Source organism: Cibotium barometz, chromosome 49 (genome assembly GCF_041138505.1).
Source record: "Cibotium barometz isolate CiBa-2024 chromosome 49, ASM4113850v1, whole genome shotgun sequence".
Taxonomy (NCBI): domain Eukaryota; kingdom Viridiplantae; phylum Streptophyta; class Polypodiopsida; order Cyatheales; family Cibotiaceae; genus Cibotium; species Cibotium barometz.
In genome coordinates, this window is record NC_141094.1 from 10,371,260 (window position 1) to 10,395,832 (window position 24,573).

A 24,573-nucleotide genomic window follows, 5' to 3' on the forward strand; every position below is an offset into this window, starting at 1 on the left:
TTATGGCTTCCCTCAGGATGTACCCTTAAATAAGGATAAGATGCGAAAGCTTATCAAGCTTGCAGCACCATATCAATTGATTGCCGGAGAGTTGTATAGACTGGGCAAAGATAATGTGCTCAAATGATGTGTAAGGAAGGATGAATTCATGACCATACTGAAAGAGTCTCATTCTGGGATAGCAAGCGGGCATTTTGCTAGAGAAATTACAGCCTGGAAGGTGCTCCAAGCTGGACTCTGGTGGCCCACGTTATTCGGGGACGCCAATGAGTTCGTCAAAAGATGCGAGGAATGCCAACGTTTCACTATCCCACAAAAAAGAGGCAAGATGCCAATAACCCCCATCTTTGTTAGGATTTGAGAAATGGGGAATAGATTTGGTGGGGCCTATAAGTCCTGCGGCTCAACCATCACACAAGCCCGCTACATAATCGTAGCCCCACTGATTGTTTCACAAAGTGGGCAGAGGCCAGAACTTCAAAGAAAGCGGATGCGCGAACAACCACGAAATTTGTATACGAGCAAATCAAATCACGATTCGGCTGTCCATTGGAATTGGTGAGTCACCGTGGCTCGCATTTCATTAATGAGGTGATTAATCAATTGCTTGCAGGATTCTTGGTAATCCATTGTAAATCGTCACCATACTACCCTCAAGCAAATGGTCAGGCAGAAAGTACCAGTAAGATTTTATGTACCATCTTGACAAAAACTGTGGAAGCAAGTCGAACAGATTGGGAGCATAAGCTTATGGTGGGCCTACCGCACATCTTATAAGGTGGCAATAGGATATACTCCTTTTCGTCTAGCTTTTGGAGTTGAAGCCGTTATGCCCATGGAATACTTAGTCCTAAGCTTAAGAATTGCTATACAAGAACGTCTAACTGAAAATTCATTAGCTGAAAGGCTAATTGACTTGGAAAAACTGGATGAAACCCGGTTGATAGCATCACACGGACTCATGGTTGAAAAGTTGCGCAGAAAACATTGGTTTAATAGAACCCTCAAGCAAAAAGAGTTAAAAACGAGGGACCTTGTCTTCATGTATGGTGTGGGAAGCGCCAGGAAAAAGAAACTGAAATACTGCGATCTGGGGCCATTCCGCGTATCAGAAATCACACCTCAAGCGTTTGTCCAAATAGAGACAATTGACGGCATCCAAATGGAGGGCTATGTCAATGGGAATAAACTTAAAAAATACTTTGGGTCATTAACCCAAGAGATGCTCTTCCAAGAACACCTCTTTAAAAAACAGAAGCAATTAGCAAAAGAAAAGATCCAGCAAGCGCAAGACGAGGCTAAAATGCAGAAGGGCTTGATTCATGTCAACATGGTGTCCATAACCCTCGTGGATGAAGAGGATCTAAACATTGAACCAGCAAGACTCAAGTTGGGACTCAAAAACAAATAAGGGCATTGCAACAAGTGTTGTATTGATAGATATGGGATCGAGCCACAACCTAATCTCATATGATACTTGGATAGCCTTAGGGAGACCAAACCTGGAACACACGGATGCAAAAGTTTGTAGTGTGCACTTAACAACCACAAAGGCCATTGGGTATTTAAATGTTAACTTTTGCATCAGTAATAATAATCCCTTGGTTAGAAAGGTGTTTGTAATGCCTGCAGGTACAATGGAAGAGGAGATGATCTTAGGACGATCCTAGATCCATGCCAACAAGTGCAATATCCAATGGGAAGACAGAACAACATTGCTAACCATTGGTGAAAAAGTCATGTCCATACCATTACGGAACTCGACAAATCAAGGAAAACAAATTGCTACAGAAGCGGTACCTCAGAAAACAAAATCTACACCCACCATGTTCAAATTGCCTACACAAAGCCCAACATACAAGAGTACATATAAATGGGTACCCAAGATTCACCCAAAGGGTCAACCTAAGAGGGAGGAACCAATGAATGATGAACGTTCTCATGAGAGAACCCAGTTCAAAAGTCAACCATTGACACCACCTACAAAGTGGCAGAAGGTCAAGAACTTGCAGAAACCTCATGACTGCCACCGTCAAAACAATGGATCCGAAAGGACCTACTGAGCACAAGGCTACTATCAAGGCAATACAACAATATGGCTACCCAAAAGAAAATCTATGACAGATGCCACAACAGGTATGAATCAATATACAAAAGAGGGTAAGAGCTTTCAGCATAAACTCCCCACCAAAAAGACAAACCCTACACCTACACTTGTGTGGAGAAGGAAGCAAATTCAGCAACCTAAGTTAAGAATGACTCAAGAAACAACAATACTCACAGTAAATACAGAATTAAACAATATGTGTGAAGGAAAAAGCAAGGGTGTCCCCCGTATAAGAAATACACAACCAGACACTGCAACAAAAATATTTAATTGGGTGGAAGGAACACTAAAAATCTCCCAATTAGAATTAAAAAGATTTCATCAAAAAATGCTTAGAAGTACCAAAGAAAACCCTTGGTTTCCATGGTAAAATTACAAGAAAAAGAAAAGAAATGCATCATCATGTGCATGTGGGTATGTTTGAGCACAAAAATTTGATTTTATAAACTTCACGTAAAACAGCAAAAAAATACTTCACGCCGTGAAGTACCCAAAATGTTTCACAACGTGAACTATTTTTGGTGTTTCACTCCGTGAAGAACCCCAAACTGTTTCACGACATGAACCTTTTTAAGTGTTTCACACCGTGAAAAAGTGCAAAGAAGTTCACACCGTGAAATGGTAAAAACTGTGGAACCAGTTACAAAATGACACATGGATTGATCATTTAACGTAGCCGCCCTGTCCGACGGCTGTGCTATAAAATCAATTTGCTTTCTTGATTTTGTCACTTTCACTGGTGATTTCGCGTTCTCTTTCATCGATTCCTTGCGCGCTTTTGACTCCTTTCTCCCAACATCGCCTTCTCGACCTCTCAAGGTGGGAGCTATACCTTTCCTTTCCTTCTTTTTTCTTTGTTTTTTGTTGTTGTTTCTTTTGAATGTGTATATTTTTTGGACGGGTGTTGAAATTATCTCTTTTGATTTTTATTATCGATTCATGGACTGATCAACAAATGAAAATGTAAAATGCAAATGTAAAAACATAAAATATCAACCTTCCAAGAAAAATCTGCATGAATACATAAGGTGTAGAAAATGAAAAATCTAGCCTCATTATCACGAAAAATTGATAAAGTCTGCAACTTCACGGGAGACCTTCACATCCCCAAGTCTGCAACTTCACGTCCCCAAGTCTGCAACTTCACGGGAGACCTTCATGTCCCCGAACTTCACGGGAGACCTTCACGTCCTCGCACCACATTCACATTTGCTGCTTCACGGAGAAACCTTTCACACCTTCAAACTCACACATTCTACTATATGGGAAGGCCCTCACGAACCTTTCCCCAACATACTAACACTAATTAACACCAAAAAAATAGGGAGAAAAAAAGAAAAAGAAAAAAAAGGGTGGATTCCACCAGTCATTCGACTGACAATATATGGTTGTACAGATGTCTATGTCAGAATCTGATTCCCGAGAGCAACCACCTCCAACACAAGCCAGCAGTGCCACAGGGTCCCAGAGTGCCAGCAAGCTGAGGAGCAACTTCTTACGCCCAGTCCTTCCAGGGAACTCTCATCAGAAGATAGGTCACTACACCACATGGGAAAATCACTCTGCAGTGCCATAGTAAGGAGTGCCTCCATCTATTGGAAGATGCGGAAGTAAAGGATAAGCTGGAAAAAGTCAGCCTCGGCAGAATGGCTACAATGCTACTACCCAGAGGGATCGACACAAACCTCTGAGCAGAATTTCTCCGTACATATGACAAGCAGACAAAGAGAGGAAAAATTGCAAAGGCAAATGGTACCACGGAAGAGCTACTCATAATAGAAGACCTCATCAGAGACGCTTTACAACTCCCCACGGGGCAGTCAAGGCCCAGAGACACACAATAGATACAATGCCCAATCAAGGAGATGCTAAAGAGAGATTCTTATAACTCCAATGGGGCAGAGTACAAGAACATCAAGGAGAAAGCCACGGAGAAAGCTTGTAGGGCAATGTCGTTGATGATGCAAATCAAACCAGTGGATAGGTATAATAGGGTCAGCCTTAACAGGATTGCCAAAGCTCATGAAGAGAAGGAGGACGATTGGGCCTTTTTAATACACAAATAAATGGAAAATTATCTCAAGGCACATCAGTCCCAAGGTCAACAACCCATACCTATTAACACAAATACTTAACCATGTGGCACAGCGGCCAATGAAAGATGAACCATAGGAAAACCTGTCACTAGCCCTAATCCCTCCCCAGTCAACCTACTGAATCTACTGGAAGGGTGGATGAAGGACAAGTATTGTTAATGGAGACATAACAGCTCATAAAGTCAATCAAGAAAGATCAAAAGAGAAGACTGACAAAAGGATGAGAGGGCTACTAGTGGATGTCACCACATAATCTCAGCAATTGGAAGCCCCTGTTGCATCAAAGATCAAGACATACCAAGAGGCTCTCCAAGAAAAACTACAAATTCCTACTATGCAGGAACAACACCAATAGCTCTCCCCTCCAAACGAGCCCTGCACAACTAATATTCAAAGACCTCTCCAGGATTCACAATTAACAGAGATACACATAGAGGAAGCTGGAGAACAAACACATAAAGATCATACCTTAGAAGGACCAATACACAAGGAGGCATCAGTTGCACAACAAGAATTAGAGAAGCCAGCAGAATCTAGTAAGAGGCCACACTCCCCAAAGACGTCCATGCCAAGCAAACAAAGAAGATTGGATCAAGATGAGCCACTACCGCATCTTGGTTCTTTCAAGGAGGTGGATTCTCAACAATTCCTCCAGGATACCTTGGAAGGCCTCGACACACTCCTCCATGATACCCTTACAAAAATAAGTGCGGCCACTAGTACCAACTGGGAATAGGAACAGAAGGTATGGTGTTGCCATTTGTTGACAAACGCACATGCTGCACGACAGGAACGCCAACCTATGGAAGCAGCTAGAAGAGGCCAATGCACAAACACAAAGTGTGAAAGATACTTTGGCGGCAGTAGAGGAAACTCATAAAAAAGTAATCATCATAAAGAGTTTACAGGCTGCAGAAGAACAGGAAACAAGATATAGCGCATTGGAGAGCAATAACTTGGTTTTGAGTCAAACCATTGTACAAAAAATAAATGAGAATGCTGACTTGAGCTGGAGCAAGCAAAGGAGCAGATACAAAAGGAGATAGCTCACACAACACAGAGCCTGACAACTAGGCATGCCAAGGAAATGCAAGAGTACCAGGAGAGCGCAAAGCGTACTGAGGATATACTTCAACAACAAATAGAGCTCCTCATAGCCAACCTCAAAGAAGAACGAGAAAGAGTACAAGGACTGCAACAGGAATGAGAGCAGGTTAACAAAGCGCACATGCGAAAAAACTCAAGGCTCTCAATGAAATAATCATCACTAACCAAACAGCAGCGCAAAGAAGCCAAGAAACAATATCACAACTAGAAAACCAATTACATGATGCACAAAGATTGGTAACACAACAGATATTTCAAATTACTGAAGCCAATCAAAGAGAAGCTACTTCCAAAAGAGCACAAGAAGTGGCAACAAGAAGATTTGAAGCGCTGGATGCTGATCAGAGAAACAGTCATTTCTACAGAGCTCAACAACGCTAATATCCGCATGCAAGAACTAGCCCACCAACTAGCCACACAGGAAAGGAGTCAAAGGCCGGAGCCCACAAATGACTTACGTACCCTCCTTGAGTGTGCCTCAAAATTGGGACAATTGCCAATAACTCCTCAGGCCCCTTCTCAAACTCTTACCTTGTTTTTATCTACACTAACACTCTCATTACTTCAATATGACATTAACTTAGCTGAAGATATAGGTTTAGGAGAATTAACCCTTATTAAACAAAATACTGAGCGAGATGCTGACCCAACCCATCATTATGGGCATTTTGAGGGGGAATCTGATATTAACTAACCTACAAGATATCTTCTTTTATCCTTTGCATCCAATAGTCCTCAACCTCCGTAGTTGGTGTCATGTCTTACAAAATTCAAAAATTCTGGACAACATGGTCGACAAACTCGACCTGTTTGTTCCAGATGACATACCAGCAACACCAACCAACTACGAAGTTGTGGCTAATACTTATCAATGGGTAATCAGTCACACGAGTGGTTAGAAGTATATAATACTCACCAACATTTAAATCTTTGTGGGTCTACCTTATATCACCCACTGGGCATCCTTAAGCTATATACTAATATCCATAAACATTTAGAAGCTATGCTTACCAACGTAAGTAATAATTTTGATGCAACTCACATAAATTACCTAGATGTGGATAACGAAGAAATCCCTGAAATTCAAACCTTTTTCCAAGCTCATAAACCTAGCCACCCACCCCCTTTTCAGGTCACGGGTGAGGATGAGGGTCCATCTTCTTTTTTCAAAAACACCTACCCTGTGTATACTAATATCGCCAGTAGGCTTCTTGGTCCCTATCCAAGCACGCCTCCTACTACTTCTTCACAAGCTAGATGCATCTACTCTTCCTTCTCCCCACTAGAATTAGAATTTTCCACTAACACTCTTGTCCCCGAGGAGATATTGGTACCTATTCCATCTCCACCAAGGCAACCTCAGGAGGTACGTAATCTGCCTCCAGTTGATAATGTTACACCTTACACTAACAATAATGTTTTGGATTCCGTGGACAACTGTAGAATATGAAGAGTGCATGCAACAAGGCAATCCAATGTTAAAGCCAAAGCTTATGTTCAAGGCGTTGATGCAGATTACCCCGTTCGATCCTACCAGCAAGATTCTTCTAGAGGCATATTCTGCAGTCACCCCCACACGGCAACATTATGTGCCATACCCTCTTCGGGCCACTCGTCCAAAATTAGAGGAATTACTGCCATTGGCTGGAGAGGGAACATTATGGGCCAATGCTACAAAACACACAAGGATGGCAAACCCCCATCACTCAGACTTGTTGGAAATTCTCCTAGTCACTTTCATGATCAGTTATTGTTACAGAAGGTGGATACACCACCAACCACACGACTAAAGAGGCACCACAGCTGCAGGATTTTGGAGTGCAACCTTCATGGAGAAATGAATTTTTAACAATAAATGAATATAGTATCATTTACATGAGTGCGCCACCAACATTAAGAGTGGATCCACTCTACATGCCTATCAAGAGGAGGTGGACACCGCTGGAGTTTCAAGCTGCAAAAGAAAGGGATTCTCATATCTGCCACAATTTTTCAATATTTAACCTAGCAACATTTGCCAGTATTCAAGCACAAAGACAATAACTGCTCAATTGGATCAAAGCTTGGCGAAAAATACCAGATCCTGCAATTGTAGCCAGTGTCAGGTTCATGAAATTATTAGTGGTTCTGATAGACCAACCTAGAGAACCTTATGATGGCCATGAGGCTCAGTATCTACAATTTGACACATGAACCAAGGGCCATTAGACAAAGGTATAATACTATATTACCATTGTCTAAGATGTCTTCCAGGTTATATGCACATAACATTTGAAGACATGATCGACACCGGGTTCTGGAAGTCCCATTCGGCATTCTGGCGCACACGCAGAAAACTTCAGTCTCGCCTGCAACTTCTATCGCCACCACGAATTCGGTGACCAGGTCTTCAGACCTCAATAACAAGTTTTGAGGACAGAACCTACTTCAAGAAAGGGGGAATGTTAATCCCATTTGGATTAACACCATGATCCTCAATTGAGGACATTAATAAGTGTCATGTAAAGGCACTATAAAGGTTGTACATTATGAGACATTGGCCACCCAAGGCCTAGTTAGTAAGTTTTGGGCTCCCAAGTGTGAATAAGGGCCAATTGTATATAAGGTATTTTCTCATAATGAAAGAACACAATCCCCTTTGTGCTATTGAGAGCTCTTCTCTTGTACGTGTGAGATAGTGAGGAGTGAGAGCATTCTAGCATTGTGCCTCTTTCATTCTTGTGTGTTTATGCTTGTATAAGAGAGTGTGAGAGAGTGTGATTGGCCTATGTGATGGTGTGAGCAACTCCACGGTGATAGTGTGGAGGTGGAGCTTGGAGTTTGGAGCATACATGCGAGCTTGGAGGCTTCAAGAGACACGAGCTCAAAGCATTGGTAATAAGTACCCGACGATGGTTGTGTTTCATTGCTCATCCATTAGGTGAATGTGTAGAGTTCCCTCTTGGAGAGGTGTGGTCAAGCATAACACATTCTTATGTTTTATATTTATGCCACGTAGATGGAGAGGAGCCTTTATTTCTTTGACTATCTTAGACAAGTGACAACCATTATAGCGCAGGCCGAGCAATCTTAGACGATAATGGCTCTATTATTGTCATCGATACTATGTATCAAGTGACAACCATTATAGCATAGGTCGAGCAATCTAGCTTCTCCTTAGACACCCTGGTGAATGTGCAGTGTACAACACAGATTGGAAAGGTGTTTGGAAAAGAGGTAAGCAACACTAACCATAGATATTTTCATTGGATATCACTTTTTATTACAATAAATTATCTCATACTCTTGCGCACACATATCCTCGTCACCTGTTACCTTCACGAGAATAGTCGAAGTAAACCATACACAACCTTTCTCGCTTGATTATATCATTGATCCTTGAACTATGATGCACTAGGGAAGATGCCCATATGGGATAACATGGTGAGGTATGGTAAAAACATATAGGTGCTGCAAATTAAGAGTGTTACATTTTTTGTGGAATTAAGAGAGATGTTTTCTTTGCAGGTGGATGTCAGTGTGGATATGACTTTTGGGATGTCCTATTGAAACATCATGTAAAAAAAGGGCAAGTGATAGTAGAGCTTTATGCAAGATGTGGAGGTTGTGCTATGGTAGTGCACAAATTAGGCATGAACATTGTTTATATTTGATCCCGAAGAGGATGTTGTGGTGGAGGCTGTCTTGATGAAGATTTCATTGTAGTGTAATAAACATATTTGTTTGTGAATATTCAAGTGATTAGGTTTAGCAATTGTTTATGATTATGTCATGATCTTATTTTGCATATAAAAAAAGAGAGAGAAAGAGGGCGAGAGCAATGCATGTTGGGGTTTTGGAATAAGATATCATTGACAGTTTCAATGATGTTTATGTACATCATATAAAGCAATAAAGAATTGACATTTTCTGTATTGTGTGGATGAATAAGGTAGTGTTAAGTTTGTAGACTCGAGGATATATACGCAAAACATGACTTAATTATACTATGTTGAGAGAGAGAGAGAGAGAGAGAGAGAGAGAGAGAGAGAGAGAGAGAGAGAGAGAGAGAGAGAGAAGAGAAGGATAGAGAGTGTGAGATAGGGAGTACAAAGACATTTAGCAAAGAGAGAGAAGGATGTAGAGAGTGAGATAGGGAGGATAGAGAGAGTGAGATAGGGAGGACAGAGAGAGTTAACAAAGAGAAGGAGAGAGAGAGAGAGAGAGAGAGAGAGAGAGAGAGAGAGAGAGAGGGAGGACAGAGAGAGTTAACAAAGAGAAGGAGAGAGAGAGAGAGAGAGAGAGAGAGAGAGAGAGAGAGAGAGAAGGATAGCGAGAGTGAGATAGGGGGAGGACAAAGAGAGTGAGCAAAGAGAGATAAGGATAACAAGAGTGAGATAGGGAGGATTGAGAGAGTGAGTAAAGAGAAGGATAGAGTGAGTGAGATAGGTAGGAAAGAGAGAGTTAGCAAAGAGAAGGATAGAGTTAGCAAAGAGAAGGACAGAAATGGAGAGAGGAGGCTGTAGAGAGTGAGTAAAAAGATGGATAGCGAGAGAGAGGGAGGATAGGGAGAGCAAGCAAAGAGAAGGATAGAGAGAGAGGAGGAGGAGGAAATAGAGAGTGAGCAAAGAGAGAGAGAGAGAGAGAGAGAGAGAGAGAGAGAGAGAGAGAGAGAGAGAGAGAGGGAGGATAAGAGGAAAGAGAAGGATACAAAGAGAGAGAGAGAGAGAGAGAGAGAGAGAGAGAGAGAGAGAGAGAGAGAGAGAGGGATGGTAAAAAAGAGAGTGAGTAAAAAGATAGATATGGAGAGAGAGAAAAATAAAGAGAGGGAAGAGTGAGACAAGGGAGAGAGAGAAGATAAACAAAAAGATGTGAGATGGTTGGAGAGAGAGGAGAGGAGAGGAAGGGAAGATGGGAATAGATAGAGAGAGAAAGGGAGGAGCAAGGTTGGTGGTAAAGGGGGCTGGAGGTGGTGTGAATAGCTAGAGAGAGATTGTTCAAGTAGAAAAGGAGAGGAGCCAAGAAAAGATCCCTCCACCAAGTTCCCTTGGTGACCATCCCCCAAAATAAGAGCACATGCATTAGAGAGCATGCATAATAAGAAAAACTAAATAGGGCAAGAAAAAAAATCCAAGTGCCTCTCGTATGCTAAGTTGAAGTTATTGTAATGGAGACTAAAGAAAAGAGAAGCATACCCAATCAAAAGGTTAGAGATCCCTACACACAAAAACTAAAATAAAGAATGTTAGTTAACAATATAAAAAGCATAGATATAAGATTAGAGAACCCTACACATGAAAACCAAAATAAAGAATGTCAGTAAAAAATAAAAAGAAAAGAAATAATGTATTTTAATAAGGGCTAACTACTCTAAAAAGAACACTTATTTGTAAGCCCTAATGAGAAAAGGATTCTAAGAGGAGCATTCTAAGAAGGGAAATCGGCTGAGGCGAGTCTATGCTTACTTATCTCTTTTTATTGTTTAATTTCTTTCGATGCAAATGTCTTTCTTTTTATTGTTTAATTTCTTTCGATGCAAATGTCCTCTTCTAGCTCAAAACGTGACCATGTTGGGAGTTTGGAGTGGTTGCAAACAAGAATCCCTTGTTCATGTGTAAGATGTAAGAATGTTTGTATGCATCATATTAAGAAATGGAGATCTTTTGAGCCAATGCCAACCATCAGAGGACCTCAAGATAACTCCTTGGGTAATATATGAATCTTTCATATAAAGCATACAATTAAGGTTGGCAAATGAAATGTTAATCGTCATTGTTTATGCTAATATTTTCATTAGGCTAGAGCACTGAAAAGTGGAGCATCAAATTTAGAAATGCCAGAATTGCCTCCATATGACATATAGGAGGGAGATTCCATAGAGGATATGATTACTCACTTTTTCCAAAGCTAGAGTGATGAGGAAGGGATCCCTAACTCTCAAAATTCTGACAGAGAAGATAGGAAGCTAGTACACCAATGTATGAGGGTGCAAAGCTCTATACTTTGCGTACATGCTTGGAAATCTTACACTTAGCAAACAACATATGGATGGAGGGATAATAGTGTGAATAGCCTACTCCAGTTATAAAGAAGATGCTCTAAACAAAAAACTTTATGCAAGGAGTGATGTGCGAAAAATGCTTTTTATGCTTGGTATGAATTACACTCGAATTTATGCATGCCATAATGAATTTAGGGGTGCCTATACCAATGTCAAGAAATATCCAATTTGTGGAGAGGATAATTATTATAGGAAGAATTTACAAGGGGAAAAAAATACCTCAAAAGGTTTTAAGGCACTTTCTTATTATATTTCAAATCCAACATATATTTCGGTGTTAATCCATTCCCAATTAATGACATAGCATGTGAGCCATCATTCAACTGATGGCATGACAAGGATTCGAGCTTCGCAATTTGTGACTTGGGTTGGGAATGGATGGAGTGAACCCATTTAGATTTAGTTCTACATTATGGTCCTCATGGCCCATTGTCATTGTCAATTACAAATGTCCTCCATGGATGCCCATGGGTCATGTGATGCTTGCACTTCTTGTGCCCTTAGTAAGCACAAGGTACAGAATATGGATGTAACCTTGAGCCCTTGATTCTGAGCTCCAACAATTATAGGAGAGACATAAAGGCGCATGATGTTTTCCATCCAATTTCATGTTACAAAAGCATATCTTAATATGGAAAATGCATGCTTTTCTACGCTATAAGGAGTGCTTAGGTATGCCACTAACTTAAGCAATGATTTTCATGAAAAATTCTATATATTTACTTAAATTTCTATTAATTATACATTTTCTTAAATGTCATTTTGGAAGGTCTCACTACCGTAGGATATAGTGCATATCCAACAAGTGTATGCCTTAAAAAAGTGGTGTACGATGGGAATCATATATTTCTTCCTCCCAACCACCCCAATTATGCTCCATCGAAGGTTTTCCTAAACAGGAGATGGAGAGTCTCCTATCATACCACCCTCAAGACAAGGATAGAGGAGAGAAGAGACTTTAATGTTAAAAATCCAAAAATGGGATTGATCATGGTGATAGCCATAGATTAAGCAACATAATTAAGGTGGATTAAACCACACTAAGAACTCCATAAGAGAGAGAGAGAGATTGCACACTCAACACTCAATTCTATTGCACTATTGCATTCACAATGAACCATACAATGATATAGGCTTTCTACCCTTATCCCACTTTACACATCATCATCCATGTGACAACTCCTTTTTTACTCTTTTGGTCAACACTCACACACCATACAACATCACATGTGGCATTCTTATCTTGCCACATTATCTTGCACCTCTAGGGTGCTTTCCCACATACACACAACACCACGATTACATCTCTCAACATTTAAGAGACCAACATATAGGCACATGATATACCCACCTAACCTAGAGGCTCTCCAAAAGGATTGAAATATTGAATCGCTTAGAGATGCCCTAGAGCAAGCTAAAAAGGTGAGAGAAGAGATTACAAGAGAAGAATGGGAGTATGCAAGGGGATGTGACTACTATGTAAGTAAAGATGTTTTATTTTACTAATATATATAGTGTTTTAATAAAGTATATAATTATATTTTAAAAAACTAGCGTTGTGTTATAAAGTATATAATGTAATGTGGTCAGAAGGTCGACATTTTCACACTTAAATGTGTAGACTCTAAAGCGCTTATAGCGGCGAAATGTAAAGTGTCAATAATCAGTGTTACTAACCCCTCATCTTGTCATAGTGATTGGCTAATAAACAAAAGTCTTATTAGTGGGATTAATAACTAGAATTATGGTAAGAATGGGTGGTTAAAAGTTATCAATGTCATTTCTACAACAATCAAGCTATGATTTAATGAAGAAAAGGAGAAACGAGTTGGACCCCAACTGTTATTTGGGAAGATAGAGCAATTCCCTAAATTTGGCCCAAATTTTGAGTTCCAATGTACAACAATTACATTAAAACCAAACCTAAAAAAAGCATTAAAGACATAAATGGGACAAAATATTCTAATCAAAGTTGTATTAAGACAAGTATACAATTGGTGTATCTAGCCCATATACATGGTGAATTGACAAAAATCGGATACATGATATGTGATATAACTACAATAACTTCAATAATACTCTAGTTGCTAGACCAAGAATTTGAGCTTGATTTAGTGAAAATGGATGGTACTCCTAGCATGTTTTGTATGGTGCCATCATAATACATACTAAAAAGCTCAAATTTTTTTGACACAAGTGGGTTGTTTTTAGGCCATCCGTGATGTTGATGTGATGAGAGAGAGAGAGGATGTGGCGGGGAGTTAAGGTGGAGGTGAAGTGAGCTCCACATAGGTGGAAGGTTATTTCGTTGTGATGTGGCTACTCGCGCTAATATTCATTCCAATCAACTCCTCCTCTTATGAGTCCTCCCCCTTTACTATCTAACTTTAACCCATATAGCTAGTGGGCCTTACCTAATCAATGCCCCTTGTAACCTACCTTACATAAATTAACGCCTATATTTTAAGCTAAAACATTAGATGCAAGAAGTCCAATGCTAAATCACTTTAGATGCAAGAAGTCTAATGCTATTTTTTTAAACAAGCTTTGGAAAATGACCATGTAAAACTTCCCTCTCATATTGTTATCCTTTGTTCCTTGAATACATTCTTTTGAATCTAGGATTATTCCTTCACATAAGGGAATATTCCTTTTATTACCCCCAAGCCACATCACTATTATCATGCCAACCCCACCTATGCATCACCTATGCATCACCTACATATGAAAATATGCACTTTAAACATCTACTAGGAAAGAAGCCACACATTGCCACGTGACTTTTCTTAATTTCATAGTATTAACACAATGGCTTCTTTTTATTCTACCAATGAATTTGCTGTGGGGTATCAATTTCTAAAGCTATACCTATGTTAAGTTTTCTCTCTTTCAAAGGGACATGACCTTCTTACAAAAGTAAAATGAGTGACATTAGAACCCTCATCCACATATTGAGCGACATGAGATCTACCACACAATCTAGTTGCCTATACTTAATGTATTACAAGCTTTATTTTCATGATTGCTTGTGCGATCTTTAATAGAGGAAGCTTTATAAATTGTGATAACTCTTTTAATAAAATCCCATTAAGTTATCTTAGGTGATGTCTTTTAATGCCACTTGTAGGTATTTATTAGAAGAGGGACTTTAAATGCAAACATGGAAGTCTCCTCACAAGGATGGAAGGGAGTGGGGGTGCTTTTCTTGTATAGGATGTGTAGGTCCAAAGGTTTACTCACAAGACAATAAGTGAAATGATTTTTTAAATAATTCTTTATTTGTGCTAATGGTGAGGAAGATAACTTTTATGGCGAGATACACATAACAAACATCATTTCTAGTAATGATTAAGGATAGATTCTAACTTCTAAGTAACCACATTTAATTTGTAATTTCAAAAACATGGCTTGGAAGTTGGACTAGACTTGGGTGTGGGTGAGGGGGCATTAATAATAGTGGCTTTGTTAGAAGGCTTTTTCATGCGGTCTAAAACCAAAGGTATTTGGCGGGTCTTTGGGAACTCTATGTCTCATGAGTCTTATAGCTCAAGTCATAAAATTAGACCTTGAAGACTTTCTTTAAGATTAACTTGTCATCAAAAGGAAGTAGTAGCTAATGTATGTATTGAAAGACCCTTAGCGAGAGACGTTGCAGCAGGCTGGTTCAATGAATCTGAAGGTACCACATAAACTAAAAGTGAGCATGCAAGGTAATTTAGAAAAAAAAGCATTTTTCGCAAGCAGTTAAAATAAGGAGACATCTTGGCCTTGGCGGATTTTCAATTAGATCAATTGGTTTTATAACTGAAAGTGTCAAAGTCTCACAATCTCAACCATTAATGCCAAGGCAATCCAATATTTCATTTTCAAACTTAAGGTGGTTAGGAGATGCATTTATTGTAGGCCAAGTCTGTAAAGCCCCTGGTAAAGGACATTGTTTTGATGGTCCAGATGGCAGGGCAGACGCCCACCTTTTGAAAGTGTGAACAGGACCAGGGAAGGACGCCTGAGGGACGCTGCCCAGCTTCAAGATATTGTCGTGCCCTAATTTAATACTCTTGGCAGTACGTTACTTGAAGGAAGGAAGGTGCGCAGAGCTGATCGAAGCGCGAGAGGTAAGGGCTTTGCAGGAAAGGATTTCCGATAAAACCTGCTTACCATGCTTGCTTCTGTGTGTGTGTGTGTGTGCGTGCGCGTGTTGGAGACAACAGAGAAGCCTGCTTTTTGAAGTTTCTCGCCATGCTTTGCCCTCTAGACTTAATAGTGTATGCTCCTGTGTTGCAAAGGCTAGGCGACGAGCATGGCGCGTCGGAAGATCAAGATCAAGAGGATCGAGGACGCTACCACGCGACAGGTGACCTTCTCGAAGCGGCGAGGTGGACTGTTTAAGAAGGCCCACGATCTCTCCGTGCTGTGCGATGCGGAGGTTGCCGTCATCGTCTTCTCTGGAAAAGGGAAGCTCTTCCAGTTCGCGAACCCCAGGTTCATGCTGTACCAACCTTCTTGTCTCAGCCCAGAACTTGGAATCAAAAGCTTTGGAATGCATTGGAATTTTCTGCAATGTTACATAGTTTAAACAGTATCGTTCTCTCTCTCTCTCTCTCTCTCTCTCTCTCTCTCTTTCTCTCTCTCTCTCTCTCTCTCTCACACACACACACACACACATTTTTAGTTTTACAAAATACATTGAATTATTGTATAAAAATATCATTTTTCACCTTTGAAAAAGGAAGGCTATTGGATTTATGGCTAGCTGAAATTCCCAAAACAAAGTATCTCCACCTCCATCTTCCCCTCCTCTTAAATTCATGGACTCCTGTTAAGCCTCCCACGTTTTGCTTTTCTTTTAATGGTCCCCCATACAAGAAGTTCAAAGCCAAAATTCTCTATGAGTGCGCGCGCCTGTGTGTGTGGGGCTACAGATAATATAATAATTAGTAACTAAAATACGTAGTCAAAATTGATATTTTACAATAATAAGTTTGTTAAGTTATTAAAAATAGTATAATAGTATAATTACAGACAACAGTATAATTCAATATTTAATGTAAGATTAAAAATCTACTACAATAATCAACATCAAATTTAACTATTTATACTACAATTAGTTTTTAATTTATGTAGATGGGTTGAGGTGGTGAAGAAGAACATCCGTAAAGAAGTGAGGGAGAGACTCAAAGGGAAGAACACCAAATCATTCACACCACCATTGAGGAGGAGAAGATGAGGCATGCCCGCCGCCTCAACATTCAAGTCAGAGGTATAGCCGAGACACCCGACTCCACTCCCGAGAAAGATGGACAGCTAGCTAAGCTCGGCTATAGGGAAGAGGACCCTTTCCCCTTCACCAAAGCATGGAGACCCGGGAAAGACTCAACACGCAAGCGAGCCCTCATCCTACAATTTGCAGGAGAGACAGAGAGGGTCACCTTCATGAGAAAGAGGGTGATTCTACGATGATTACAGGGAGATCCGATCTATTTGGATGGCGACCTTACAAGGAAGCAGATAGAATACAGGAAAACATGCATGCCGAGAGTCCTACAGGCCTGGAAAGAGAGCAAGAGAGCATTCTATCATGATGGCCGTGTCATCATCGATGGCCAGGCGGCCTATGGGACATCGGCTATGGAGGATTCAGATTCATAGATACACATAGCAGTTTGGAACTGCAATGGAGCACTTTGGACACATCCTGGGAGGATGGAGGAGGTCATGGAGGGACGGGATATCATACTACTTACAGAGACGCACCAGAGCCCAGAAAGGGGCTACCCAAAGTAGAGAGCTATCATTGGGAGTTTACATATAGGGGGACCACACGGCAGAGCACATCGAGAGGATCCGGAGGTATAGCGGTACTCTTCAAGAGAGAGCTACAGGAGCACCTACAGGTGGTAGCACGTGACCAGGAGGCTAGATACATGTGGATTAGACTGCAGCTCTCAGCAGATAGGGTGTTATACATTGCTCTATGCTACTTCTCTCCTAGAGGATCGAGATATGTCATGACAGCAGAGGATGAGAGTAGAGGCGAGGAGGAGGACAGGGAGAGTCACCATATGCAGCCCTTTCAGATGAGATCATACACTACTCCAACCTGGGGGAAGTCCTCCTTATGGGGGACTTCAATGCACGGACACAGCCGACAGTGCGACATTTATGATTTCGAGCACCCCGAGTGTCATGTGCACAGTGTGTATCTACCGTGTGCTATACGCATGCAAGACTAGTTTCGAGGCTTGGGGAAGCTTGGAACTAGGCAGGCTGATTGACGAGCTGAGTTAGGGAAATACTAACGGGCGGGCACCCAAGTATGGACGGGCGGGCGGCCAAGTGTGGACGTCCGATGACCGGCCAAGAGCTTATAAAAGGGTGGCCAAGGTTAGTTATTGTATTATAGAGAGTCTCGCGAGTTTGTGAGAGCTCTATGGTCTTGGAGCTTGGATCTAGTGCAGACGTGCACCTGCTTTACGCAGCCGAGGCTGGCAGCAGTCTCGAGGCCCGCGAGGGCAGCTTCGTGGCGGTATGGGACGTCACGAGGAGGAGATTGGTCGGTGCGTCATCCTAGTTAGCTCAGCTCGTGGCTCGGTGGGGACAGCCAAGACTGTGGGCTCGCCCACGGCTGTCATGGTTGGGAGGTGAGTCAGGCCTGCACCCCCCTTGCTTGTTTGTTTGTTCGTTTGTTTGCAGGATTCGAGTTTCGAACCAAGATCGATCACGAGGGGATCCGTGGGGATTTGACAGTGGTATTAGAGCATACCTCGTGAACGAGCAAGTCGGTAGGTAGAGAAGAAGAGGTCGAAGAAGAACGGTATGTGTTAAAAAAGCTTGCTGTTTTTTCTGTGCATACTGCAGTTTTCAGATTGGTATGTGTTTTTTTTTTCATCAAAGACACCCATGTTGATGGGAGATGGTAGTTTTGGTAGGGTTGATTGCTTTTGCAAAGAAGAGACCTGTTTTGTTGTGCATACGCATGAACTGCAGGGAGAGAAAACAAAAAAAAGAGAGAGAAAAAGCACGTTTGCTTTTCTGGTTCGAACGAGAGAGAGAGAGAGTGAGAGAGAGAGCGTTTGTGCGCTGGCAAGTACTGGCGTTGTCTATCGACGGCTGTGGCGGGTATTATTATGCAGTCGCTTGCAGGTTGTTTAATATGCTCTGGCACACGTATCCAGGCGCTTGTGCGCAGGTTGACTTGTACGCAGGCAAAGAAGCAGGCGGCCAGGCCTGCCAAGCCAGGCAACCAGGCCTACACAGCCTAAGCGCAGGTGCCCAAGCCAGGCTTGCGTAGCCAGCCTAGGTCCAGTACGGCCGGCGCCCAGGCCACGCACAGCAGGCCGGCGCCCAGACCATGCACAGCAGGCTGGCGAGACGCACGATGGCGAGAAGTGCAGGCGAAGCCGCATGGGTGACGCACGCAGGCGCCGGACGAAAAGCATGTGCCGGCAGCTCACCGACGGGCGAATCCAGGGGGAGAAAGAAAAAAAAAACTAAGAAAAGCTTTCGTTTTTTTTAGCTTTCAGTTTTTTTGGAGTTTAATTTTAAAAAAAAAAAGTTTTAAAAGAACCCCCCTCTCCAAGGTTTCAAAGGTTTCAAGATGTTTATTTTTTTTAAAAGACAATAGAATATATATATATCCATATATATATATATATATATATATATATATATATATATATATATATATATATATATATATATATATATATATTTATTCAAGAAAGAAAAAACACAAAAGCTAAAGCAAAAGCTAAGCCTAGCTTTTGCAGATTTTTGGCTTTTGGGAAACCTTTATAAACCCCTCACATGGGCTTCTTGCCACACATCTCTCAAGTTCTCAAGTTTTCAAGCTCTCAAGCTCTCGAGTTCACTCGCACTTTCATTGTGCAAAGATCGAATTTTCTCTCCACGTACCCTCTTCACGATGTTGACCCAAGAATCGGAGTTGGAGCCCCTCGTGAAACGCGAAGGCTTGCCGGCTACGGAAGTAACCGATGCCGATCTTTTTGACGATTTTGTGTCAAAAACAGATTTCCAAGAGTTCAAAGTAGCTCTCGAAGCTTCTTCGACGGAACGCCAGGCACAAATCGCAGCCCAGATGCAAGCTTTGCAGAACTCCATCGTTCTATTGACCACTACCCTCTCTACTTTCTCGGGAATGGATACCTTGGCTCCCCAATATTACTCCGGAACTGTTCGGTGGCGAGCAAAAGTAGAGAACCAAGGAGATCGTGGACACATGGCTACACAAGTGGCAAGTTCACTTTCAGTTTCATCCATATGATGATGGAAAGAAGATCCAATTAGCAGCAGGTTTCCTGTCCGGCAAAGCTTTGCTTTGGTGGAAGGAACTGAACCCTAAGCCAACGACTTGGGCACAATTTGAAGATATCTTCAAGAAAGAGGATGACTACGATGTTGTTGCCCGGTTTTCAGCTTTGACCATGACCTCGCAGCACCTCACTTATGAGGTCTACCTCCAGAAGTTTCGTGACTTGCAGATGAAAGCTACAAAGATGGATCCCACTACTCTTTTGGGGTTTTTCGTAGTTGGTTTACCCGACTCGTACCGATTACAGGTTAAAAATAACAAATGTAAAACGTTGGACGAGGCCATTCATTCAGCTCGTATCTATGATGATACGATGGTCTCTTCCAAGTCGAAATCCGTCACCGAGCAGGGGAACAAGCATAAAAGAAAGTTCTCTGCACCTATGGCTAACACGACTGAAGGCAAGTCTTCGGACCAACCTTCGAAGAATTCAAGTTCGACACCAGCGAAGAAGAAACGACTCCTTAGGGCTTTAAAGCTCAAGAAGGAAGGACGTTGTTTTATCTGCGAAGAAAAAGGACACATGCGTAACGAGTGCCCGAAGCAAAAGAGTACCAAGTCAAACGCAGGACCCAAGCCAAAGGCAGCTAACCAGTTGTCTTTGACAGGTACGTCAATTACTGTACTTTCTCGCCCTAGTACTTGTTCTGATTGTCTGTTCAATTCTAAAGTATTTGGCATGCATGATCTTCTCCGAGTTTATGGAGAAGTGAATGGCCATAAAATTCACATTCTTTTAGACCCTGGCAGTTCGCATAACTTTGTTAACTACAAACTTGTGGAGAAATTGAGTCTTGATACGACACTCAGCTACCATACCTATGAGGTACGTCTACCTGCGGGCAGACAAGTTTGGGATCGCAAGGTGGAGATGCTTCCAATCCAGATTCAGGACTACAAAGACAGTCTGGAATGCTATGTTATGCATCTGGAAAATGTGGACTTGTTATAAGGGATTGAGTGGTTTAAGACTCTTGACGTCCAGATAGATTGGTGTAGTCATATTTTTTCTTTTCAGCATAGGGACACCAAGTATAGTATTTTAGGTGATTGTATTCATCCCTCTCAGGGACCTCTTGTAAATACAATTGATTTTGGAAATATAATGGATTCTTCTTTGTACACCGCTTTCCATTGTGTATTGATTCCACTTTCTTCTTTTCTCATCCCTTCATTGGATGTGAATGAATTAAGTGTGTTTGAAAGCAAAGAATTACAGAAGATACTTGATTCGTTTCAAGATGTATTTCCTAAGGAATTGCCATCGAGTTTACCACCTGAACGGGCAGTAGATCATCGTATTGACTTGATCCCTGGTGCTCATCCTGTCAGTATTCCACCTTATAGGATGAGCCAAGCTGAGGAAGATGAGTTGGCTAAACAACTCGCAGATTATTTGAGGATGGGCCAGATCCGTCCAAGTAAATTACCTTGGGGTGCACCTGTGTTGCTTAGGAGAAAGAAGAACAATACTTGGAGAATGTGTATAGATTACAAGAGATTGAACAAGCTGACCATTAAGAACCGTTATCCTCTCCCTAGATCAGATGACCTGATTGACCGGTTAGCAGGAGCGAAATATTTCACGAAGATAGATTTACGTACTGGCTATCACCAGATACGTATTCATGAAAGGCATGTCGAAAGCACCACCTTTTGGACTAGGTATGGCCATTACGAGTTTCTCGAATTACCTTTTGGGTTAACTAATGCTCCAGCCACTTTCCAGCAAATGATGAACGATCTTTTTCGTGAACATTTGGAAAAATTTGTGGTGGTGTTCCTGGATGATATTTTGATTTATAGTCGTACTCTTGAGGATCATGTCAGACACCTCACGATTGTCTTATCTATTTTAAGACAGAATCGACTATATGCTAAATTGAGTAAATGTGAGTTCTTTATGACCGACATCATTTACTTGGGACACAAGATTACTAGAGATGGATTGAGCATTGACTATGACCGAGTTCAGAAGGTTCTGGACTGGCCTATACCACGAACAGTGAAACAACTTCGTTCTTTTCGCGGTTTTGTTGTTTTTTCGAGGAAGGAAAGCTCGTTGGGCAGTGACTATGCTATCGGGGCTGCTTTATTTCAAGATGGTAGACCGGTTGCTTTTGAAAGTAAAAAGCTAGACGACACTCAATCTCGTTGGCCAACCCTTGAGAAGGGGCTTTATGCTGTGATTCATGCTCTCAAGGTTTGGAGACATTATTTATATGGCTCCAAGTTTGTGGTATTGACTGATCATCAGTCAATCAAGTATGTGTGTGATGCGGATGATTTGAGAGGTAGGAAAGCTCGTTGGGCAGAGTTAATGCGAGATTTTGATTTTGAGATCCGTTATCGGAAAGGATCCATGAATAATATTGCAGATGCGCTTAGTCGGATTAGAGAGGTGAATACTTTGTCGTTCACTGAGATTTCTACTGACTTATTTCAGTCACTGAGAGGGCTTTGCAGGACTGATAGTTATTTTGGTCCATTTTGGCAGAAGATCCAGGACGGGAGCTCATTGATTGACCAAGACTCGGTGACTGAGCAGTCTACTATTCAGGCTGCAGGAGGTCAGTGGATGATTCGGAATGGTTTGCTATTCCGTAATGACAAAATTTGTGTACCACAGATCCCAGACATTAGGTCCAAGATTCTGAGGGAGTGTCACGACGCCCCTTCTGCTGGACACCCTCGGGTACACAGGACACTATCATTAGTGAAACACACTTTTTATTGGCCGAAGATGAAAGGGTATGTGGAAGATTATGTTCTCAAGTGTCAGATTTGTCAGGCAAATAAAGCTGAACGCTTTAGACAGGCTGGGTTGTTGCATCCTTTGCAAATCCCAGGTAGTAAATGGAAAAGTATTTCCATGGATTTTATTACCGGATTGCCAAGAACACATCAAGGCCACGATTCTATTTGGGTTGTGGTAGATCGCTTGACAAAAATGGCTAGATTTTTACCGACCCGGAAGACTATTACAGCTACGCAATTAGCCGGCAGTTTATCGAGCAATTGTTTAGACTGTACGGGTTACCGCAGGACATAGTCAGTGATAGGGACTCTAAGTTTATGAGTGACTTTTGGAAACTTGTTTTTGAGAAGTTGGAAACAACTTTGAATTTGAGTTCCTCAGGTCATCCTCAATCTGATGGCCAGACTGAAAGAGTGAATCAGATTTTGGAGGATATGCTTCGAGCATATGTATCCAAAAGACAGAGTTCATGGGAGGATTATCTTCCTATGTTAGAATTTGCATATAACAGTACTAAGCATACGAGTATAGGGTTTAGTCCTTTCATGCTTTTGTATGGTTTTGAACCTAGATCACCTGTTACAGTAGGATTCTCAGGACTTCAGCATGATGCAGCATGTAATTTTTTGCAAGATATGCAGGAAATGTTACAAGTTGCAAAGGAATCTATTAGAAGTGCTCAAGACCGAGACAGGTTTTATTCTAATAGACATCGTTCACCTAGAGAGATCTCTGAAGGAACGATGGTGTATTTGCGAGTTCCGAAAGATTCCGAGACTTTACGGACAGGTCGATCTCCGAAATTATCCCCTAGATACTGTGGACCATTTCGTGTTACACGACGGATTGGTTCAGTTGCATATGAATTGGATTTGCCTTCTCATGTGAAAGTTCATCCTGTATTTCATGTCAGTAGACTTAAGGAAGTACTGGGTGGAGCAGATCAGTTAGTTACTCAAGAAATTATAGATGTCCAGGACATGACATTTGTTCCGCACGAACCTGAAAAGATTCTTGGATTTCGTGAACGAAGATTGCGTCATACGCTTATCACGGAATACAAGATCAAGTGGAAGGATCGTGTTGAGGAGGACGCTACATGGGAGACATTGACTTCTCTTCAGAGAGATTACCCTGGCTTTTTAGTGAGCTCAGGAGTGAGCTCTTAGAGGAAGGGGAGTATGTCATGTGCACAGTGTGTGTCTACCGTGTGCTATACGGATGCAAGACTAGTTTCGAGGCTTGGGGAAGCTTGGAACTAGGCAGGCTGATTGACGAGCTGAGTTAGGGAAATGCTAACGGGCGGGCACCCAAGTATGGACGGACGGGCGGCCAAGTGTGGACGCCCGATGACCGGCCAAGAGCCTATAAAAGGGTGGCTAAGGTTAGTTATTGTATTATAGAGAGTCTCGCGAGTTTGTGAGAGCTCTATGGTCTTGGAGCCTGGATCTAGTGCAGACGTGCACCTGCTTTACGCAGCCGAGGCCGGCAGCAGTCTCGAGGCTCGCGAGGGCAGCTTCGTGGTGGTATGGGACGTCGCGAGGAGGAGATTGGTCGGTATGTCATCCTAGTTAGCTCAGCTCGTGGCTCGGTGGGAACAGCCAAGACTGTGGGCTCGCCCACGGCTGTCATGGTTGGGAGGTGAGTCAGGCCTGCACCCCCCTTGCTTGTTTGTTTGTTCGTTTGTTTGCAGGATTCGAGTTTCGAACCAAGATCGATCACGAGGGGATCCGTGGGGATTTGACACCGAGGTGATGCACACACTAGAGGTGGAGGACACGGGAGCTTGTAGGGTGTCAGAGGACTCTTGGCCGGATAACACCAGATATGGTCATCACTTACTTGAGCTGGGAGCGCGACACCATCTCGTTATTTATAACGGGATGAGACAGTGGTAGTATTCAGGAGCACTGACATGCTTTCCACGATCAGGGGGTAGCACAGTGGACTACATCATGGGGTCCATGGAGACCACACAGGCAGTGACATCTTTCACCATCCCCCCCCCCCGTCCTATTGGTGCGGATCACACGTACCTCTTATTGTCACTGGCGAGCTCCACACTAGCCCTCACACAGCGCACAGAGGCATCGCATACAACTTTCTACTTCACCCATGACTTGGCAGACATAT

At 42.1% G+C, this 24,573-nt stretch overlaps 1 protein-coding gene across 2 annotated transcripts in view; it reads left to right on the forward strand.

Moving 5' to 3' along the window:
• Nucleotides 1-15,314: 15,314 nt before the first annotated feature.
• Nucleotides 15,315-24,573, forward strand: part of LOC147610276 (MADS-box transcription factor 23-like) — a 100,049-nt gene continuing 90,790 nt past the window's right edge. The window contains exons 1-2 of one of the 2 annotated variants that reach the window (XM_086786419.1): nucleotides 15,315-15,465; nucleotides 15,637-15,832. In XM_086786419.1, the coding sequence (XP_086642545.1) occupies nucleotides 15,651-15,832 (182 nt within the window). In that variant the 5' untranslated portion in view covers nucleotides 15,315-15,465; nucleotides 15,637-15,650. The remainder of the gene's footprint in view (nucleotides 15,466-15,636; nucleotides 15,833-24,573) is intronic. The other variant, XM_086786420.1, reaches the window with a different exon arrangement.